The 21,892-nt window shown below is 42.9% G+C and overlaps 1 protein-coding gene across 1 annotated transcript in view; it reads left to right on the forward strand.

Annotated features, from left to right (window-relative positions):
- The first annotated feature begins 966 nt into the window (after positions 1 to 966).
- The window catches only part of itga9 (integrin, alpha 9), a 422,554-nt gene continuing 401,628 nt past the window's right edge, over positions 967 to 21,892 (forward strand). The window contains exons 1-3 of the mRNA XM_072263117.1: positions 967 to 1,320; positions 1,722 to 1,849; positions 8,473 to 8,579. Of these exons, the coding sequence (XP_072119218.1) occupies positions 1,145 to 1,320; positions 1,722 to 1,849; positions 8,473 to 8,579 (411 nt within the window). The 5' untranslated portion in view covers positions 967 to 1,144. The remainder of the gene's footprint in view (positions 1,321 to 1,721; positions 1,850 to 8,472; positions 8,580 to 21,892) is intronic.

The following is a 21,892-nucleotide window of genomic DNA, read 5'->3' on the forward strand; positions in this document are numbered from 1 at the left end:
GTGAAAAACACCAGATATATGCTGAATTAAAAGAGGAAATTGAAAGACTTTGGAACATGAACAGGGTATACATTGTCTCCGGTAGTAATATCTACAACTGGTATCATCCCAAAGGTACTACACAATAGCTTTAAACAATAAGGGCTACACGGTAATATCTATGTAAATCATCAGAAAGCCACAATACTAATCATCACTGGAATAGTCTGAAAGTTCCTAACCATTGAGAAATGACTGTGCTTCGTGATGCCCATACCTCAGGTTTTACCAGCCTGAGCTGAGAAAAAAAATAATAAATACATTAGCAATAAATATCAAGAACATGAAATGAAAAGTTGTTGAAAGTGACATAATTCATTGTGGGTGCATTTCAATGATGGTTCAAGTGAAGATGAGTGCAGTTATCCCCTTTTGGTTCAAGAGCATGATGGTTGTGGGGTAGTAACTGTTTCTGAACCTGGTGGTGTGAGTCCTAAGGCTCCTGTATCCTTTTCCTAATGGCAGCAGCGAGAAGAGAGCACGTCCTGGGTGTGTGCCTTCCGACTTGTGGAAATGTGGAAAGGCAATTTGAAAAAAAAACGAGCACCTCCCTCAAAACCGTGAAAACCCTATTTGGTCCTGGGAAATGACCACATTTTAAGCATTAATTTCTCCAATATTTTCCTAACGTTAATTTCTTTGCGCTCGTCATTCACTCCAAATGCTGGTTATTTTGTTATGATTTTCAGTAAGAGAGATCCAGCTTTTAAGAAGACTGACTAGGAATATTTTTAAAAGGCATGTTATTTTTTTGGAATTGAATGAAGGGATTGTGAAGCCTTTTACAATGCTTCATCTTCATTGGCGCGTAATCTATCTACAGTACTTTAAGAAGACACTTCCCCCACTCGCCTGTGTGTGGTGCCTTTGCTCTCTGTTTGGATTCTGGTATCTCCAGTCCACTCCCAGTCAGATGATCAGAGGTTAAGGACCGTGGTGCAGACGGCATTTAGCGCGAGTCCATCAGAGCCGGACAACAGCAGCGTTGCCAACTGACCATAATAGTTGCGGCACCTTCAGGATTTAATTGTATCTGGTTAGCGAGAGTCGATTTCCCTTCGCTTCAGGGAGTTTCTATTTTCCTTGCTTCCGGTGAAGTGGGGGAATGGATGGGCTGCTTGGGGAAGATATGAAGTTGTTAAAACTCTGCGTGCCTTTTATTTGGTTTGGTTTGGTGCATACGTACAACATTGATCTGGAACACCCAGTCGTTTTTCAGGGAACTAGCGGGACTTTCTTCGGGTATTCGGTGCTGGAACATTTCCACGACAACACCCGGTGGTAAGTAGGACAGGGGGAATCGGCAGGTTAGAAAGCGACCCCACACTTTCTGGCTCTGAAACCTCCCATTTAACAGCTCCATTCCTCTCACCCCGTGGCACTTCCAGCCTGCGAAAGTTAATTTCTTTGTTATGAGATTTTTGCTTGATAATTCCAGATTGAAAGTAAATCGAATGCCAGTGCGGAATGAGTGTCAGCTCTGGGATAATCGCTTAATTTAACAATTTCTTTGATTTGAGCCGGAAACAGTGAACAATTTAATTTCTTGTATTTTACCGCATTCCTCCTGATTGATAAGTTAACTGTTGCCTGTTAAATCTGTTCTGTCTTTTCTCGCCATATTTGGATGTGCAGATACATGAGACGGATTTCCTCTGTTTAACATGATGTAATTTTTGCAGGGTGCTGGTTGGGGCCCCCCAGGCTAACTCAACTTATAGTTCATCTGTGCTGTCCCCGGGCGCCGTGTACAAATGTCGAATCCACAGTAACCCCGCCAAGAGATGTACAGAGCTGGATCTGGGTCGAGGTGGGTTTTGTCGTTCTTAACCCTCGGAGGGTGCATGGGCACGTAGTGTGAAGCAATTTTGCTCCATGTGACGATTTGTCCTGGACCATTCTTGTAATGCTGTATGTTTTCCTCACAGATCCAGGCAGATAACGTGTTTCGGAAGGCACGTGGGATACTGGCCTGCCTTCATTAGTCGGGGCACTGAACGCAGAAATAGTGAGGCGATATGCTCCAACCTTGGTCAAACATCAGCTGAAGTACTGTGCACGGTTGTGGTATAGAAAGGACCTGACAGCGCTGGAGAGGGTGCAGAGGAGATTGACCAGGATGTTGCCTGGGATGGAGCAGTTGAGTTCTGAGGAGAAACTGGGATCAGTTTCTCCTTGAGTGCAGGAGGTTAAGAAGGGATGTGGTCGATGCATATAGAATTTTAGGGTATAGATAGGATATACTGCAAGTATTTTTTCTCCATATGGGGGGGTGGGGGGAGGAGATAAAGATAAAGGACATTGGTTAAGGTAAGGAGGAAGAGATGGAGAGTGGACATGGGAATCTTCACCTGCAGAGTGGTAAGTACTTGACCCTCAATGGTTGAAGTAGGTTTGTTGATGGCATTCAGGAAGTATCTAGATGCGCATTGCATCACTTAGGCACAAGTATCTGTGAAGCAAGTGATGGGCAGTATGGAGGGGTACCCACTGGTTGACATTTGCTTGTTGGGCAGAATGGTCTGATTCCCTACTGTCTGATTCTAACCAGTAGTTTAATGACTTGAGGGTGTTAATCCAGTGTTGCTTTGGACTCTTTATGAAATATTTCTGAGCTGATAATTTCTTGTATGCACACACACTTTTTCAAATTGCAAAGTAAATTTTATTATCAAAGTACATCATATACAAACCTGAGATTCATTTTCCTGCAGGCATACTCAACAAGTCTGGAATAGTAACTATAACAGAATCAATGAATGACTGACCAACTAGTTGTTCAACCAGAGTAAGGAAGACAACAAACTGTGCAAATGCAAAAAGAAGAAACAAAAGAAATATAAATAAATAAGCAATAAATATATGAACAAGAGATAAGGGATGAAAAGTCCTTGAAAGTGAGTCCATTGCTTGTGGGAACATTTCAATGATGGGGCAACTTTTGTTCCAAGAGCCTGATGGTTGAGGGATAATAACTGTTCCTGGACCTGGTGGTGTGAGTCCTGAAGCTGCTGTAGCTTCTTTCTGATGGCAGCGATGAGGAGACAGCATCTCCTGGGTGGCGGATGCTGCTTTCCTGCGACAATGTTCCGTGTAGATGTTTTCAGAATGAGACTAATCAGGACAAAGCATTGATGAAATATTGCCATTCAACAAAAATTTGAGACAATGTTAGGATCACGGACAGCAGCCTGCATCAGTCAAAAATACTAATAGAAATTTGTATTTTCACAGTGCATTATCATAGAACATAGAAATCTACAGCACATTACAGGCCTTCAGCCCACTATGTTGTGCCGACCATGTAACCTCCTCTAGAAACTGCCTAGAATTTCCCTACTGCATAACCGTCTATTTTTCAAAACTCCATGTACCTGTCTAAGAGTCTCTTAAAAGACCCTGTTGTATCCACCTTTACCACCATCGCTGGCAACGCATTCCACACACCCACCACTCTGTGTGGAAAAACTTACCTCCGACATCCCCCTAGTACCTACTTCCAAGCACCTTAAATCTATGCCCCCTTGTGTTGGCCATTTCAGCCCTGGGAAAAAGCCTCTGGTTATCCACACGATCAATGCCTCTTATCACCTTATACACCTCTATCAGGTCACCTCTCATCCTCCAAGGAGAAAAGGCCAAGTTCACTCAACCTATTCTCATAAGGCATTTAACCTGTTCTCAATCCAGACAACATCCTTGTAAATCTCTCTATAGTATCCAGTAAAGTGTTAGAAACAGAAGCATGGTATTGAAGTACAATGATGTGGTAGCGTGAACTTACGACATTCTCAGGAATAGGAACACTCCCTCACAAAAGGCATAGATAGGGTAGATCTCAGAACATGTTGCTCACAATAGTAATGTCAAACACCAGAAGACATGCTTTTAAGTTTAGGAGGGAAGTTTAAGGCTAGTGCGAGGGGTGAGTTTTTATGCAGAGAATGGTAGGTTACCGGGTTGGTGGTGGAAGTGGGTAGTTAAAGAGACTTTTAAATAGACATGTAGATACGAAGGGAAGGGAAAGGTAGGGATGATAAGGTAGGCAGGAAGGCAAGATTCAGTACAAATTGGCATCAAGATCAGCATAACATTGTGGGGGCAAATGGGCTGTCCAGTGCAGTACTGTTCTATGTTTTATTTCGCCATTGGTTCACCAAATCTTAATATCTGTATATTTTAAATTACTTATCAAAATTGTGCAACAATGTCAGAAACATTATTTCAACAGAGAATTTTTTTACAAAGGGCAAGTGAATGAAAATAAATGGTTGAAAAAATTAGGTTTTGCCTTTTGAATAAAACTTATTTGTGTCAAATTCTAACTGTTCAGGCAGAAGTCAGACTTGACCAGCTTTCATGTTTCAGACTGTGATATATAAGTATTTGCATTCACACGGTTTAACCATTGTTCTAGAAGGGGCCTTTCAGCGTGTTTCTGAGCAGATTGAGAACCTTGAACACCCAGGAATGTATCTTTAAAAAAAAAGTAACATTGTGAGTTGAAAATGAATCTCAAGGTTGTATATGGTGTACGTATGTACTTTGATAATGATTTTTTCTTGAATTTTGAATGAAAATGGGGAACTCAGACTTTGGCTGTGTCGGAGGAATAGGGAAGACTGAATTTGTGGATAATTTATTGACGAATACAAAACTCTAGGACATTGATTTCCTAAACTATCAGTAGAACTTTTAGCCAATATGTAGCAACCCTAAAAGGCTGCAGGAGCAGCAATGTTCCCTCCAATTTTTTTCACAGCTGTGCGGACCAACCATTGCTCTGAGCCGGAAATTTTTACATGGCCTGAAAACTGCACAACGTATTATATAAAAGAAAATTCCAGCTGTGTGGCAGCGAAGGCTATGTGCATTTCAGTTACCGTGTGGCTGTGCACCCGTGCTGCTTAGAGGGAACATTGAGGAGCAGTAGTAGGTGGAGGACTGCAAAATACTGTATGTGTTAATTCTTCAGAAGTGGGGAAGGATGAACAGGGAATGGAAGCATCATTATAAGACTAATTAGTTTCACTTTAGTGAAGAGCAAATTATTGCGATCAATTTTATTAGAAGCCTGAGGGAAGGAATTCTGAGGTAAAGACAGGAATAGTGAGTGTAAAAGTAGAATTTGACTAACAGTTGAATTTGTTGAGGTGGCAACATGGAGGATCGATGAGGGAACTGTAATCCAATGTGTTTTGCGTAGGTTTTAGCAAATCTTATTGGCACCTGGTCAGAAAAGTCAAGGGCAAGGGGAGGTTATATCCTAAACTGGTCTGTGGCAGGAGGCACAGACCTGCCTGAGCGTTTAAGGGTTTACAGCAATGATTGTCATAGTTAAGTGACTGTGAAACCACATAACCGCCGTTAACCAAATGAGCCTCATGACTACTCACATATAAGAGGAATGCTTGTGACTGTTCAAAGAATTTTTTTTGCAGTGTATAATAGAAATGTAATGTGGAATCATTAGTTTCCATAGTGTAATACAAGAATTAGAGGTGGAAATGAAAACTGTATGTCAAAGAGCTAGGGTCTACTGGTTTACAGACATTTATATGTGATCGATGGGATGATATCAGCAATTATTTGCATAATTTTGCAGTGTTGTTACCACATTTTCCCTGCAAATTCCTCAGATCTTTAAAGTAGCTGATGATTAAAGTGGCATACAACATGCTTTCTTTTTACTAGATGGGACACTGAGAACCGGGAGATATGATGGAACTGAAATTAATACAGGGAGGGACAGAATTTGAATTCTGTTTATCCTTTTGGTGTCCATTGTGTCATTCTGATGTAATACAGAAGCAACTTTTGACTCTTGGGAGTCAAGTTTTGTCTCTAAATCTATGATTTCATGCATTTGTCAGGGATTTAATAAGCCTAATGGAGCAATATACAATATAGTGGGAACAACCATTAGGTTTCTTAAATGTATCCAATATATTGCAGAGAGGATCTCTCACTTCATTGTTCTCTGTTGTATCCAGCTGAACCTGGGCATTGCATGTCATTTTGCAACAAAGAAATAGGAAGGGGAGAAGAGGTAGACACATTTCCACCTTATTGACCAGAGAGATGGTTCACGTTTACATGTCCTGAGGTCTGGGCAGTATTCTGACTTTGGCTGATGTGAAGCTAACATGCCATTTAAGTCCCAGCCAAAGACGGTCTGCAATAAGACAAAGGCTAACTACTTCCCCATATTCAACAACAGTGTTACTTAGCACAAGAGGTCCTTCAGATGCAGGAAATCTTGAGGAACACACATGAAGTGCTGGAGGAACTCTGCAGGTCAGGTAACATCTATGGAGAGAGAACGAACAGTTGATGTTTTGTGCCGAGACTCTTTATCAGGGCCTCCAGAACTTTGTGAGTGTTACTTAACAGCCTCCCTCCATCCAGTGTTCGGGATCACCATAGACCAGACCAGGTATTAGTTTCTAGATTGTAAAAACACATTTAGAAAAGTATAGTAGAGTGAGGATATCACCTCCTGACTTCACCAACTTCGTCATTAAGTTTAGTCTTGTAAAAGAAGAACATTTTTCTGGATTAGTGCAACACTGAAGAAGTTTTACATGTCTAGAGTCAAGCATTCTGATTTTTGCTCTTCCTCATAATTAACCAGTACATTCAGACTGACCATCACTGATTTTCTGTGATTGCAGCATACACTACCCACAACATAGAAAACTGACTGGGTTCCTTTGGTAATGCCCCCTGTAATACATTCTAATGGAATAAAGGCAGCAACTGCAGGGGTGTAGCACTTCCTGTAAGGTAACCTGCTAAAGCAGTACTGCTTTGGAAAGGTATTCACTATCTCACAGGTGTTGCACCAGAATGCTGGAAATTCCGGATTATTAGACAATTTTCTCTAGAAGGACAGCGGTGGTTTAGTGGATAGTTAGAGAATGATACAACATGGGGTCATTCAACATGGGCCTCCTTATTTAAATAATGGGGCCTTAAAATGAAAGTGCATCTCTCAATTATCTGTTTGAAATTTGTTAACCAGTAGCTTGCATATAATGCCAAATTTTAACATCATTATAGTTTTGTTGCAATGCCTCTTAGTGTTAACCTTAGGCCCTGGTATTTAATTGACCTTCCATGTTTGCTTAAGGAAGGGAATTTAAGTTTTATGTCCCACTCGTGTCAGGGCCACAGTACAAAATGTTATAATGCAGTGGAACGTTACACATTTGAAGGTGCTGTGCATCAATGTATTCTCTTTAGTCTGGTATACAGGATTTTATGCGTACCTCAGATTAGGGTAGTGACTTGTGTTCTGGCATGCTGTTATGTTTCAAAGTTTGAAGTAAATGTTATTTTCAAAGTACGTATATGTCTTCCTCATACATACAATCCTGAAATTAATTTTCCTGTGGGCATTCTCGGCAAATCTATAGAATAGTAATTATAACAGGATTGGTGAAAGTTCAATCAGAGTGCAGAAGACGACAAACTGTGCAAAGGCAAATATACATAACTAGCAAGAACATGAGAATATGAAATAAAGAGTCCTTAAAGAGAGGACATTGGTTGTGGGAGCATTTCAATAACGGGGCAAGTGAATGTAGTTTTGTTCAAAAGCTTGATAGTTGAGGGATAGTAACTGTTCCTGAACCTGGTGGTGTGAGTCCTGAGGCTTTTGTATCTTCAAACTGATTGCAGCAGCAAGAAGAGAGCATGATCTGGGTGGTGGGAATCTCTGGTGATGGATGCTGCTTTCCTTGAACAGCGTTTGATGTGGATGTGTTCAGTGGTTTTGGTCAGTGAGCTCTTCAGCTAACTCAGTGCTGCACCTGGAGGTTGTGGTGGTATGGGGATGGTCAACAACATGAACCTGAATTGATCGCAAAGGTCTTTCTCCTTTCCCCTCTGCTCTGTCATTGAGCGTTACATATATAACTGTACCCATGAGGTGAAGCCAACCAACTATCCTTTTACTTCTATCCCTAAAATACTTGAGGACAAATTTATGATAAGCATTATTGCTCTATAAAAATGAAAGATTTATCATTTTAATCTTCTTTCATAGTTGCATGCAACCATATCTAAGAGATTAATGTTTAGTTTCTATACTGTCACAGAAGACAAGTTTGCAAGACTTGCAGACTTGTGTATCTTTACAGCAATGGTGACAACATTCAGAAAACTGTATTGACTTTGTATGCAACAATACTATGTGATATATAGGACTTCTAGTCTTAAAAGAATATGGGATGAATTTAGAAATGGTGCTTAGGCATAATCTTTTTGAATGATAGTGGAATGACTTGCTGCTTCTGTTGCTTATAAATGTTTTTTGATGGAGGTAAGATGTATTGATTGTCATTTATTTTGTCCTGATATCATTAATTTTCTCTCTGTTGTTTGTTGTTGGTATTCATGTATGTATATAAATTGTTTTGGAATTCACAGGGAATCAACAAGGAAAATCTTGTGGTAAAACCTGCAGAGAGAACAGGAACAATGAGTGGATGGGAGTGAGTCTGTCCAGACAGGAAGGAGGCAATGGTAGTATTCTGGTAAGACAATGACTTTTTTAGCATTTGAGAAAATTTAGTTGCCTTCTCTTTTATAATCTCTCTGGTGGCTAACTTGCAATAAAATTTATTTCCAGCTCATCCCCCAAGATCTTTTCTTTGTTTCTATGTTTTGATATAAACATTTATATGGATGACCTGAAATGCCTTGTCTAAATTAATTGTTGATTAATTTGTCTTGATGATGTGGATTGAACAATCAATGCCAAACAGTCGTTGTCATCATGATTATGTGCTGTGTCGTATTACATCATCATTATGTGGTATGACATCATCATTATGTGCCATGTCACATGACGTAGGCGATCATGCTCTCATGACCAGGATTGTTCTCGGCAGATTTTCCTATAGAAGTGGTTTGTCATTGCCTTCTTCTGGGCATTGTCTTTACAAGACTGGTGACCCCAGCCATTATCAATACTCATTAGATTGTTTACCTGGTGTCAGTGGTTGTATAACCAGGACATATGGTCTGCACCAGCTGCTCATATGACTATCCACCACCTGTTCCCATGGCTTCATGTGACACTGATTGGGGTGGGGGGGGGGTTAAGCAGGTGCTAAAAGTAACCTGCAGGCTAGCAGAAGGAAAGGGCTAACCAATACATGCACTAAATATCAAAACTGCAGCTTGAAGGTTGGCAATTGGCCAACCTGGTCATCTGAACACAGACATCTCAACATTTTGGGCCTTAGTTTTTCTACTTCTAAACTTATTATCTGATTATTTTCAATTTGAGAAGGGTTACTTTTGACCGGGTTATCTAGCATCTGGATAAATCCTGCATTAGAAATCCTGTGCATATAGTAACTTTGCGTGTTATTACGGCTTGCAGCTTGTTCTGATTGTACAGAATAAAAGGCATGGAGAGTAATCATTGATTGGAGGTTGTCTGGCTTGGAGGTCAATGATTAGTTCTGAAGGGATCCTTATAGGGACCTCTGCTGTTTGTGATATATCACTGACTAGGATGAAAATGTGGATGGATGGCTTACTAATTTCACAGGGGTTATAAAGATTGGTGGCAGCAGCATTGTTGATAGCATAGGAGATTGCCAAAGGATACGGTGGAATATAGATCAGTTGCAGATATGTGCAGAGACCAGCAAATGGAATTTCATCCTTGAAAGTATGAGGCGTTGCACTTTGGGCAGGACTCTTAACAGAGGAACCTTGAGATCCAAGTTCACTGCTTCCTAAAGTGCCAAGTTTGATAGGGTGGTAAAGAAGGCATATGGCATCTTTTCCTTTTTTAGTCAAGACATTGAGATCAAAAATCAGAAAGTTCTGTTGCAGGTTAAAAAATTCTGGAGAATTGCATTCAGTTGTGGTTGCCGCGTTATTTTCAGCATGTGGAGAGAATGCAGAAGGGGGTAAACAGATATGCTATCTGGTTTGGATGACATGTGGAGAGGGTGTAGAAGGGGATTATCGATTAGGAAAAGGGGAGGTGCAACGAGACCTGGGTGTCATTATACACCAGTCACTGAAAGTGGGCATGCAGGTACAGCAGGCAGTGAAAAAGGTGAATGGTATGCTGGCATTTATAGCGAGAGGATTCGAGTACAGGAGCAGGGAGGTACTACTGCAGTTGTACAAGGCCTTGGTGAGACCACACCTGGAGTATTGTGTGCAGTTTTGGTCCCCTAATCTGAGGAAAGACATCCTTGCCATAGAGGGAGTACAAAGAAGGTTCACCGGATTGATTCCTGGGATGGCAGGACTTTCATCTGATGAAAGACTGGATGAACTAGGCTTATACTCGTTGGAATTTAGAAGATTGCGGGGGGATCTGATTGAAACGTATAAAATCCTAAAGGGATTAGACAGGCTAGATGCAGGAAGATTGTTCCCGATGTTGGGGAAGTCCAGAACGAGGGGTCACAGTTTGAGGATAAAGGGGAAGCCTTTTAGGACCGAGGTTAGGAAAAACTTCTTCACACAGAGAGTGGTGAATCTGTGGAATTCTCTGCCACAGGAAACAGTTGAGGCCAGTTCATTGACTATATTTAAGAGGGAGTTAGATATGGTCCTTGTGGCTAAAGGGATCGGGGGTATGGAGGGAAGGCTGGTGCAGGGTTCTGAGTTGGATGATCAGCCATGATCATACTGAATGGCGGTGCAGGCTCGAAGGGCCGAATGGCCTACTCCTGCACCTATTTTCTATGTTTCTATGTAACTAGATTTGGATGGCAGTAAGGAGAGGTTGGGCAAACTGGGGTTTTGTTTTCCCTGGAGTGCTGGACACTGAGGATTAACCAGACAGAAGTTTTCAAGATTACGAAGGCATAGATAAACTGGACACCTAGTATCTTTTTTCCCAGGGCTGAAATGTCAAATACTAGATGGCATGCATTTAAATTGGGAGATGATCAGTTCAAGAGAGATGTATGGGACAAGTTTTTATTTCACAGAGTAGGGATACCTGGAATGTGATAATCGAAGTAAATACGATTGATGCCTTAAGATGCTCTTCGGCAGATGAATGTGTGGAGAATGGAGGGTATATATGAATATTTGAAGGCAGAAGGGATTAGTTTAATTAGGCTCTTAATTATTAGATTAATTTGTTTGGCTCAACATTATGGGCTGTAGGGCCTATTACTGTGCTGTTCTGTTAATATTTCTTGGTTGTTCACTTTAATGCACATAGCACACATCAAGCTAAGACAATTCAAAACTTAGTTCTTTAACTCTCAACCTCCCTTATCTCTTTATTCACTTAACCTCAACTTTGCGTGCTCAACTGGCTGTAGGAACACTTCTCGCGTTCTAAACCAGACAAGCAAAATGCTGGAGGAACTCAGCAGGTCAGGCAGCATCTATGGAAATAAATAAACAGTCGACATTTCAGGCCAAGGCCCGTCCTGAAGAAGAGTCTCAGCTCAAAACACCAACTCTCTATTTATTTCCATAGATACTGCCCAACCTGCTGAGTTCCTCTGAGTAATTACTTGCTTCTCCTGTTCTATCTCCTTTCCTTTTAAAGCAGAGCTTTTTAAAGACAACATCATTTCTATTTAATTCCAATAGATTGCGTGAAAGCTCATTTTGATTTTCCTACGAAGTTAATTAATAGTTGAGAGCTAGAAGAAGCTCTGTTATTTTTAGTGTTGTACTACACAGGTCATATCATCAGTCATAAATGATCCTAACGATTCTGAAATTTAATTTTAGTTGAGATTTTAATTATAGCCTTTTTACAATTGGTTCTATGGGGCACAGACTGGCACAGTTTAGTCTGTAAGATTGGCTGTGGTTCAGTGAATAGAGGATATTTACATCATGCCATTTAAGCATTAGCTGCTGAAATGTACCTTGCAACCAATTATGCCTGTTGAAATGCAGATCTTATTGTTGCATTGGAACCCAGAGCATCTAGTTTCTACATCTTGCCTTCACAAAAACCAATGAGATGAATGATTTAATAGTGATGTTCATTCTGGGACTAAGTACTCGCAAAGAAGCTGCAGAATATTATTCTTATTCCATTAAATTTATTTATTCTCAGCAGAAAGAGCAGTGATGCCATTGCTGAGCAACATCACTGAAAGACTGTTCCTCCTGACATAGCAGCAGTCCTTCAGTGCAGTGCCTGAGTGTCAGCCTCAAGTCTTATTATGTGATGCTTACGTGTGAGCGATGAACAGGAGTGCATACTCAACACATTGAGCTATCTCATCTATTTAAAAAGGTCACGGCAGATCTGGTTGTAACCTTGGCTTCATATTCTATCTGCCAACAGTAATCTTTCACCCTCTTGCTAAACAGTAGTATACTGACTTCTGCATTCAAAGGCTCCAGCGTATTTAAGGAAGTAGACCTGGAAGTAATGTATTACTAGTCATTTTTCAAAATTCTTTGGATTGTGACTCAGTTACATTACAAGAAATGTGTTTTCACTTACTCTTTCCTGTTGCTGTTTGCTTGATTTGTTTTTTGCACGCGGAGGTGTTCTTGTTGCCATTTGAGTGATTTTATTTTTGCATGGTGGGTGGGTGTTTGATCTTTTTCATTGAATGGGTTTCATGGTGTTTCTTTGTTTTGTGGCTGTCTGCAGGAAGATGAATCTCAGGGTTGTATATTACATACATACTTCGATATTAATTTACTTTGAATGGTTTTTTTAGAAAAAAGTTCTAGAGAGGAAGTTCATAAATATGGAGATTCTGCAGATGCTGGAAATCTTGGGAACACACAAATGCTGGAGAAACTCTATGGAGGGGAATAAATAACTGAGGTTTCACACCAAGACCCTTCAACAAGACTGGAAAGTAAGGGAGAAGATGGAGAATAAGAAATTGGGGTGAGGGGAAGTAGTACAAGCTGACAATTGATAGGTAAAACCAGGTGAAGGGGAAGGTAGAAGGGTGAAAATGAAGTACAAAGCTGAGAGATGATAGGTAGAAGGGATGAAAGGCTGAAGAAGAAGGAATCTGATAGGAGAGGATGGTGGACCAGGGAAGGAGGAGGGGCACTAGAGGGAGGTGACGGGCAGGAGAAGAGAAGGACTGAGAGGAACCAGAATGGGAAAATGGAAGAAGAGAGACTAGGGAGGGGGCAGAAATTATCAGAATTTAGAGAAATCAATATTCATGCTGTCAGGTTGTAAGCTACCCAGATAGAATGCGAGGTGTTGCTTCTCCAACCTGAGAGTGGCGTCATTGTGGCAGTAGAGGAGGCCATGGACTGACTTGTTCGAATGGGAATGGGAAGTCAAATTGAAATGAGTGGCCACCAGGAAATCCCACCTTTTGGGGCAAACAGAGTGGAGACGCTTGATGAAGTAGTTCCCCAATCTACGTTGGATCTCACCATTGTAGAGGCAGGAGCATTGGCTACAGTAGGTGACCCAACAGACTCGCAGGTGAAGTGGTGCTTCACCTGGAAGAACTTTTTGAGGTTCTGAGTGGTAGTGAGGGAGGCAGCATGGGGCAGGTGTAGCACATGTCCAGCTTGTAGGGGTAAGTGCCAGGAGGGAGATCAGCGGGGAGGGACGAATGGACCAGGGAGTTGTGTAGAGAGCAATTCCAATGGAAAGTGGAGTTTTGGTGGGTGGATGGGGAGGGAAGGATGTGCTTACTGGTAGGATCCCTTTGTAGATGGCAGAGGTTACGGAGAACGGTATGCTGGATATGAAGCCTCCTGGGGTGGCTGGTAAGGTAAGGAGGAACCCTATCCCTGTTCTGGTGGCGGGAGGATGGATGATATGCGGGTGAGGGCAGCATTGATGGTGGTGGAAGGGAAACTCTACTTTGAAAGAGGAGGACATCTCCATATTCTAGAATAGAGAGCCTCATCCTGAGAACAGATGCAACTGAAAGAGTGGAACTGGGAGAAAGAAATGGCATTTTTACAAATGACAAGGTGGAAAAGTCAAGTTCGCTGAGAGTCAGTAGGTTTATAAAAGATATCAGCAAACAGCCTGCCCTCAGAGTTGGAGTCAGAGAGATGGAGAAAGAAGGAAGGGGTATCAGGGATGGATCGAGTAAGTTTGTGAGCAGGTGGAAGTTGGAGGCAAAGTGCAGGAAGCAGCACCAATGCAGTCATCAATGTGGCAAAGGGAGCGTTACCAGTATAGGTTTGGAACACGGACTGTTCATTGTAGCTGACAAAAAGGCAGACATAGCTGGGGCTCGTGTGGGTGCCATTATTGGGTTTGGAGAAAGTGGGAGGAGACAAACGGGAAATTGGTGAGGGTGAGACCATTTCCACCAGACAGAGGAAGGTGGTGATGGAGGGGAACAGGACTGTTGTCCAGAAAGAAGCAGAACTTTAAGGTTTTCATGATGGGTTGGGGGGGGGGGGGGAGTAGATGTGTATAGGGATTGGGCATCCCTAAACACATATAGTGAAAATGAGTCGATCAGGGCTTAAAGTGATTGATGTGATGGAGAGCACGTGAAGTATCATGGATGTAGGTAGGAAAGGACTGAGCTAATGGGGACAAGATGAAGCTGAGGTATGGCGACATGAGTTCAGTGTGGCAGGAGCAGGCAGAAACAAAGGGTAAGTGAGAAAGATTAGACTGACATTGAAAGTGGTGAGATTGCATTACAAAATATGTTATAGCAGATCATTTGGAGAGCAGTGACAGGGCTTGTCAAATGAGTGAAATTTCAAAAGTAAATTATACTTGACAAAACTATTGAAATATTTTGAGATACAAACATGAGGAAACCTGCAGATACGAGGAAATCTGCAGATGCTGGACATTCAAGCAACACACACAAAGTGTTGGCGGAGAAGGGTCTTGGCCTGAAACGTCGACTGTACTTCTTCTTATAGATGCTGTCTGGCCTGAAATAGTTTGAGGATGGAGCTTATAAAATAGATGACTGAGAACCAGAGGATGTGGTGAATTTGGACTTAGTAAAAGAAGTCCAAATGGGCAAACAATTAAAGAACAGGATTAGGGTTAAGATGCTGCTATTAAGATGCTGATAGAGTATTGATCATTGCCTGATACAAAAGAAAGAGTAGCAATAAAGGGGTCTTTTTCCAAGTGATGGGCAATTTCTAGTTGGGTATTACAGAGATCAGTGCTTGAAATATTTATTTACAATGAAAAAAAACTTTCCAACCTTCCCAGCTGATTGCAATTTCCATTTACCAGGCCACCAGTTCTTGTGCTCACTGGGTTCCCTGGTTCCTGCTATATTATCCTTTCTCATCTTTTTATTTATTTGTTGTGATGAAGCGCAGAATCAACCCTTCCAGCCCTCGGAGCTGCACTGTCCCCTGATTTAACCCTAGCATAATAAGGAGACAATTTACAACAGCCAAATAACCTACCAAATGATACGTCTTTGGACTGTGGGAGGAAACCAGAGCACATGGAGGATTGCAGTTAGCTCCTTTGCGGTGGAAGTTCAACTTTAGATTACCATTTGCTCTTCTCTATTACTTACCTCATGATTATCTCCCAGATCCATGTACCTCAGCTCATTCCAGCAGGAGGTAGAGTTCTTCCTCCTTGGGCTGAAAACATTCAACCAGCAATGTTCTGCAGAGCACACTACATCAATTCTTCCTCATCCCTTTTATGTTAATCTCAGCAAAACAGGAGTATGAGACACCCAGCCTTTTAAATTGGTCATAGAAGCAATGTTGGTCAAGTTTTTGACTGTATATTCCACAGGTATGATTTTGGGGGAATGTCTGACAGAGAGAAAATTGCATAAAATTGTTCATTTTATTGTCCCCAAGAAACCATGTCTCTTGATCTGATTACCTTTAGGGAATATTCAATGACTTGACCTTTGCTGTCTTCTGTGGTAAAGAATTTATAGGTTAGGCACCCTATGAGTGAATAAATTTCTCCTGCTCCAAATGACATCCCACAAGCTTAGGCTTTAGATTCCAAGTTCTCCATTTATTGGAGTGTCATGGAAACAGAGAGAATCTACAGCAGAATACAGGCCCTTCGGCCCACAAAGCTGTGCCGAACATGTCCTTACCTTAGAAATTACCTAGGGTTACCCATAGCCCTCTATTTTTCTAAGCTCCATGTACCTATCCAGGGGTCTCTTAAAAGACCCTATCATATCCACTTCCACCACTGTTGCTGGCAGCCCATTCCACGTACTCACCACTCTCTGCGTTTTTTTTTAAAAAAACAACAACAACTTGCCCCTGGCATCTCCTCTGTATCTACTTCCAAGCACCTTAATACTCTGCCCTCTCATGCTAGCCATTTCAGCTCTGGGAAAAAGCCTCTGACTATCCACACGATCAATGCCTCTCATCATCTTATACACTTCTATCAGTTCATTTCTCATCCTCCGTCGCTCCAAGGAGAAAAGGCCGAGTTCACTCAACCTATTCTCATAAGGCATGTTCCCCAATCTAGGCAACACTCTTTTAAATCTCCTCTGCATCCTTTCTATGATGTCCACATCTTTTCTGTAGTGAGGCGACCAGAACTGAGCACGGTACTCCAAGTGGGGTCTGACCAGGGTCCTATATAGCTGCACCATTACCACTCAGCTCTTAAGCTTAGTCCCACGGTTGATGAAGGCCAATGTACCGTATACCTTCTTAACCACAGAGTCAACCTGCATAGCAGCTTTGAGTGTCCTATGGACTTGGACCCCAAGATTCCTCTGATCTTCCACATTGCCAAGAGTCTTACCAAGAGGTGGTAAGAATACTATATTCTGCCATCATATTTGACCTTACAAAATGAACCACCTCACACTTATCTGGGTTGAACTCCATCTGCCACTTCTCAGCCCAATTTTGCATCCTATCAATGTCCTGCTGTAACCTCCACACTATCCACAACACCCCCAAACTTTGTGCAACCTTGTGTATCTTCACAATATCTAGGTGATCCATGAAACCCCTTTCTCATTCTTATAAACTTGAGTGAACTTGGGTAGATAGACCCAATACATCATCATTTCTCGGTCTAGTAAGTCACCATTGCACTCTTTCCATGACTAGAATATCCTTGTCCTCCAATACAGAGACCAAACTTCATGCAGATGAGGTCTCGCTAATTCTGTGTACAGTGGCAGCAAGATATCCTGTCCTTATTTTTGCCAAAAGTGGACAAAACTGTTTAATGCTGAAAGTAGCATTCAGATGCATTAAACCTAACTGTTTGGTTTACAAACAGTTGGTGTAAAAGGACGCGGCTCTTAGAGCATTGTCCATAGCAATCTATCACCATTCTGGTAACAATTTGATTTCTGTTTTTAGAATTAACGTGGATAGCCTTGCATTTATCAATGTCAAACTGCATCTGCCATGCATGTGTGTTCTTTAATTCAGATGGGAACAAGCTTTGTCTTTTTGTGATGCATTTCTGGGCTCTAGCACAGTTTAGTTGATTGTTCACAGTGTATGGAGTGCAAAAGAAATTGTATAGCGTGGACCTACGAAGGTATATTTTGCTTTTGTTATATACAATTTTTCTCACTTCTCTAATTTTTCTAACTTCTCTCTGCTTTCTCTAATTTCTGAGTAGCCTTCCCAGTCTCAGTGGAAACATGTGACTTCTTAAAATACATTTTTAAGTATGTCACTTGTAAGCTAGCACTTGCACAGGTCCTGATCGGTCTTGAGAAATTGGAGTGAATCCTTGTAAAGCATCAAGTCTTGATGGTGTACCTGACTGGGTACTGAAGACCTGTGCCAACAGACTGCCTGCTGTGTTCATGGACATATTCAAACTCTGACTACCAAGGTCTGAGGTTCCCACCTGCATCAAGAGGGCAGCCAGCTCTATTACGGTGCAATCCTCCCCACCGTCAAGGCCGTCGTCAGGAGGCAGTGCTCAAGGAAGTGGCATCCATCACTGAAGGCCCTGAGCATTTGAGACATGCTCTAGATGCATCCAGATACCCTAACCACAAGGCCTTGTTTCATTTTGTTTGAGAACAGACTGACAGGGCAATAATGAGCCTGCTCTTTAGGAACAGGACATACCTGTCAATTTTCTACGTAATGGAATAGCTGTTGTTGTCACTGTACTAAAGAGTTATAGTTGTTTCTGGAATGTCACATGGTGTGGGCAGAATTATCTGCAGCTTAACGTGAAAAAGACTAAGGAGCTGGTGGTAGACCTGAGGAGAGCTAAGGTACAGGTGACCCCTGTTTCCATCCAGGGGTCAGCGTGGACATGGTGGAGGATTACAAATAGCTGGGGATACAAATTGACAATAAACTGGACTGGTCTAAGAACACTGAGGCTGTCTACAAGAAGGGTCAGAGCCATCTCTATTTCCTGAGGATACTGAGGTCCTTTAACATCTGCCAGACAATGCTGAGGATGTTCTACGAGTCTGTGGTGGCCAGTGCGATTATGTTTGCTGTTGTGTGCTGGGGCAGCAGGCTGAGGGTGGCAGACACCAACAGGATCAACAAACTCATTCGTAAGGCCAGCGATGTTGTGGGGATGGAACTGGACTCTCTGACGGTGGTGTCTGAAAAGAGGATGCTGTCTAAGTTGCAAGCCATCTTGGTCAATGTCTCCCATCCACTACATAATGTACTGGGTGGGCACAGGAGTACATTCAGCCAGAGACTCATTCCACTGAGGTGCAGCACAGAGTGTCATAGGAAGTCATTCCTGCCTGTGGCCATCAAACTTTACAACTCCTCCCTTGGAGGGTCAGACATCCTGAGCCAATAGGCTGGTCCTGGACTTATTTCATAATTTACTGGCATAATTTACATATTACTATTTAACTATTACTATTCTATTACTATTTATTATTTATGGAGCAACTGTAACGAAAACCAATTTCCCCTGGGATTAATAAAGTATGACTATAACTGTGTCAGTACTCAAGACAACAGCTATAGGATGTATTTATTTTTATACACAGATTCTTTTTCTCTCTCTCCTTTTTCTCCCTCTGTCCCCTTGCCCATCCTCTGGGTTCCCCCCCCCCCTTTTCTTTCTCCCTAGGCCTCCTGTCCCATGATTCTCTCATATCCCTTTTGCCAATCACCTGTCCAGCTCTTGGCTTCATCCCTCCCCCTCCTGTCTTCTCCTATCATTTTGGATCTCCCCCTCCCCTTCCCACTTTCAAATCTCTTACTAACTCTTCCTTCAGTTAGTCCTGACGAAGGGTCTCGGCCCGAAACGTCGACTGTACCTCTTCCTAGAGATGCTGCCTGGCCTGCTGCGATCACCAGCAACTTTGATGTGTGTTGCTTGAATTTCCAGCATCTGCAGAATTCCTGTTGTTAGCTATAGGATGTAGTCTGGTCTTGTAATATTTGATGTATTCACTGCTCCAAGCCTTGTATTTGATCAAATTAATCGAAGACTTGGACCTCAGAAGGAAGCAATAATGATCATCCACCTGGTACTTCTGACCAATCATGTTTCAGTACATGCTGGGGTCTATCCTTGCTGAGGATTGGGGAGTTGTCAGAGCCTTCCTTTGACTAGTTAACAGTTCATTATTATTCAGGACTGGATGCAGCAGATATTCAGAACCTTGAGCTGTTCCGTTCATTTTGAGCTCCAGAGAGATGTACGCTCCAGTGTACCCTTTCAGGTGACATGCCAAATCCGTGCAAACCTCAAAGAGAGTGGAGCCACTGCCATGTCTTCTTCTTAATGGCAGTTAACTTCTGGACCCAGGACAGATGCTCTGAATGATAACGCCGAGGAATTTAAAGCTACTGACCCTCTCCTCCTCTGATCTCCGATGATGACTGGCTCATGGACATTGGTGTCATCCATCTGTCGTCAATAATCAGTTCTTTGGTTTTGCTGATGCTGAGTGAGAAGTTGTTAATGCAGCATTCAGGCATGTTCTCAATCTCCCTCCGATATGCTGATTTCTCGCCGTGCTTGGCAGGCACTGGCGGCAGCTGTGTCTGTCCCCCCGTGATGGGGCGACACGCGTGTCGGCTCCTCTGCTCAGCCCTGCCTCTCAGTGACGTTTAGCTAGCATGCTCTCACACTCATTCGCTCCGCTCGTTCTCCTCCGCAGCACTGCTGAAGCTAATGGGCAGCTCATGGCAGCAGTGGTGGCAGCTTCTGATGAAGGGTCATCTGAGGCCTCAGCTCCACCCAAAAACTTTACTGAGATAGAAGGAGTGTGTTTTGGATTCATTTTGTCAAAAAAATCTCAGATCCCATACATTGTAATTTTCTAGCTCATTGTGTGGGCCTTACTAATATCAACTTCTACTTCGCACCCTGTCACAGGAACCCCTGTCTCCACTTCCCCCACCACCACTCTGCAATCCTGTGTCTCTCAGGTCCCACCACCAGCTGTTGGGTCTTCGGAGACTCTGTCTTTCCAGCACCCCACTTTCCCTGAACACCCCAAGCCTCCTCTCTCCTCAGACACTACCAACCACCTCCCCCCCCCACCCAGATCCCAGCTCTCATCCGTGCCAGGTCTTCACCATTCCCTACGACTTTCCCCTCTCTGAGGCAGAATGTTCTGTCCTCAGTAAGGACCTCTCCTTTGCCCCCCACCCCCGCGCCCACACCTCAGTGAGTTCTGTGCTTGCCATGACCTCTGTCTCCCTGCCTACTTCTTTGGCAAGGACTCTCCAGCCCGCACCAATGACCCCTTCTCCCGTCTTCAACCCTCCTCCTCTTCCTGGACACCTCGCTCTAGACTTCTGCCTCCTCCAGATCTTTTCATTGCCAACCGCTGACGGGACATCAACTGACTCGACTTCACCACTCCTCTCTCTAATTCTAACCTCACTCTTTCTGAACTCACTGCTCTCCACTCTCCTCACTAATCCTGACTTTACCATTAACAGATAAATGGGATGGTGTAGTAGTCTGGCAGACTGAACTCTGCCTTACTGAAGCCAGATGACAACTCTCAGACCCCCTTCTCTTACTTGCCCCTGAAACAAGACCCCACTAAGGAGCACCAGGCCATTGTCATCTGCACCATCACCAACCTTTTTAACTTTGGTGATCACCCATCCACTGCCAGCAACCTCATAGTTCGCTCACCCCGCACCTCCTATTTCTACCTCCTACCCAATATCCACAAACCTGCCTGTCCAGGTAGACCCAGTGCTTCTGTGTGTTCCTGCCCCACTGAACTTACATTGACTCTGTTTTATCCCCCGGTCGAGTCCCTTCCTACCTACATCCATGGCACTTCACGCGTTCTGGATCTTTTCAATGATTTCAAATAAACTGGCCCCCATCATCTTACTTTCACTATGGATGTCCAGATCCTATACACATCCCCCACCAGGAAGGCCTTAAAGCTTTCCGTTTCTTTATGGACATAACATTCAGTCAGTTCCTCTCCACCACAACTCTCCTCCGTCTGACGGGACCTGTCCTCTCAATAATTTCTCCTTTGGCTCCTTCCAGTTCCATCAAATCAAGGGTGCAGCCATGGGCACTTGCATGGGTCCCAGCTCTGCCTGCTTTTTTGTCAGTTACGTGGAACAGTCTATATTCCAAGCCTACACCGCCGTCAGTTCCCAACTTTTCCTACGCTACATCGACAACTGCATTGGTGCTGCTTCCTGCACCCATGCCGAGCTCGTTGGCTTCACCAACTTTGCCTCCAATTTCCACCCTACCCTCAAATTTACCTGGTCCATTTCAAACACCTCCCTCCCCGTTCTCGATCACTCTGTCTCTGTCTCTGGAGACAACTTATCTACTGATGTCTATTATAAACCTACTTGTAAAAATGCCACACCCTTCTCTCAATTCCTCCGTCTCTGCTGCATCTGCTCTCAGGATGAGGCTTTTCATTTCAGAACTAAGGAGATTTCCTTCTCCTTCAAAGAAAGGGGCTTCTCTTCCTCTACCATCATCACTGCCCTCAACCGC

This window comes from Mobula birostris, chromosome 1 (assembly GCF_030028105.1).
Source record: "Mobula birostris isolate sMobBir1 chromosome 1, sMobBir1.hap1, whole genome shotgun sequence".
Classification (NCBI taxonomy): domain Eukaryota; kingdom Metazoa; phylum Chordata; class Chondrichthyes; order Myliobatiformes; family Myliobatidae; genus Mobula; species Mobula birostris.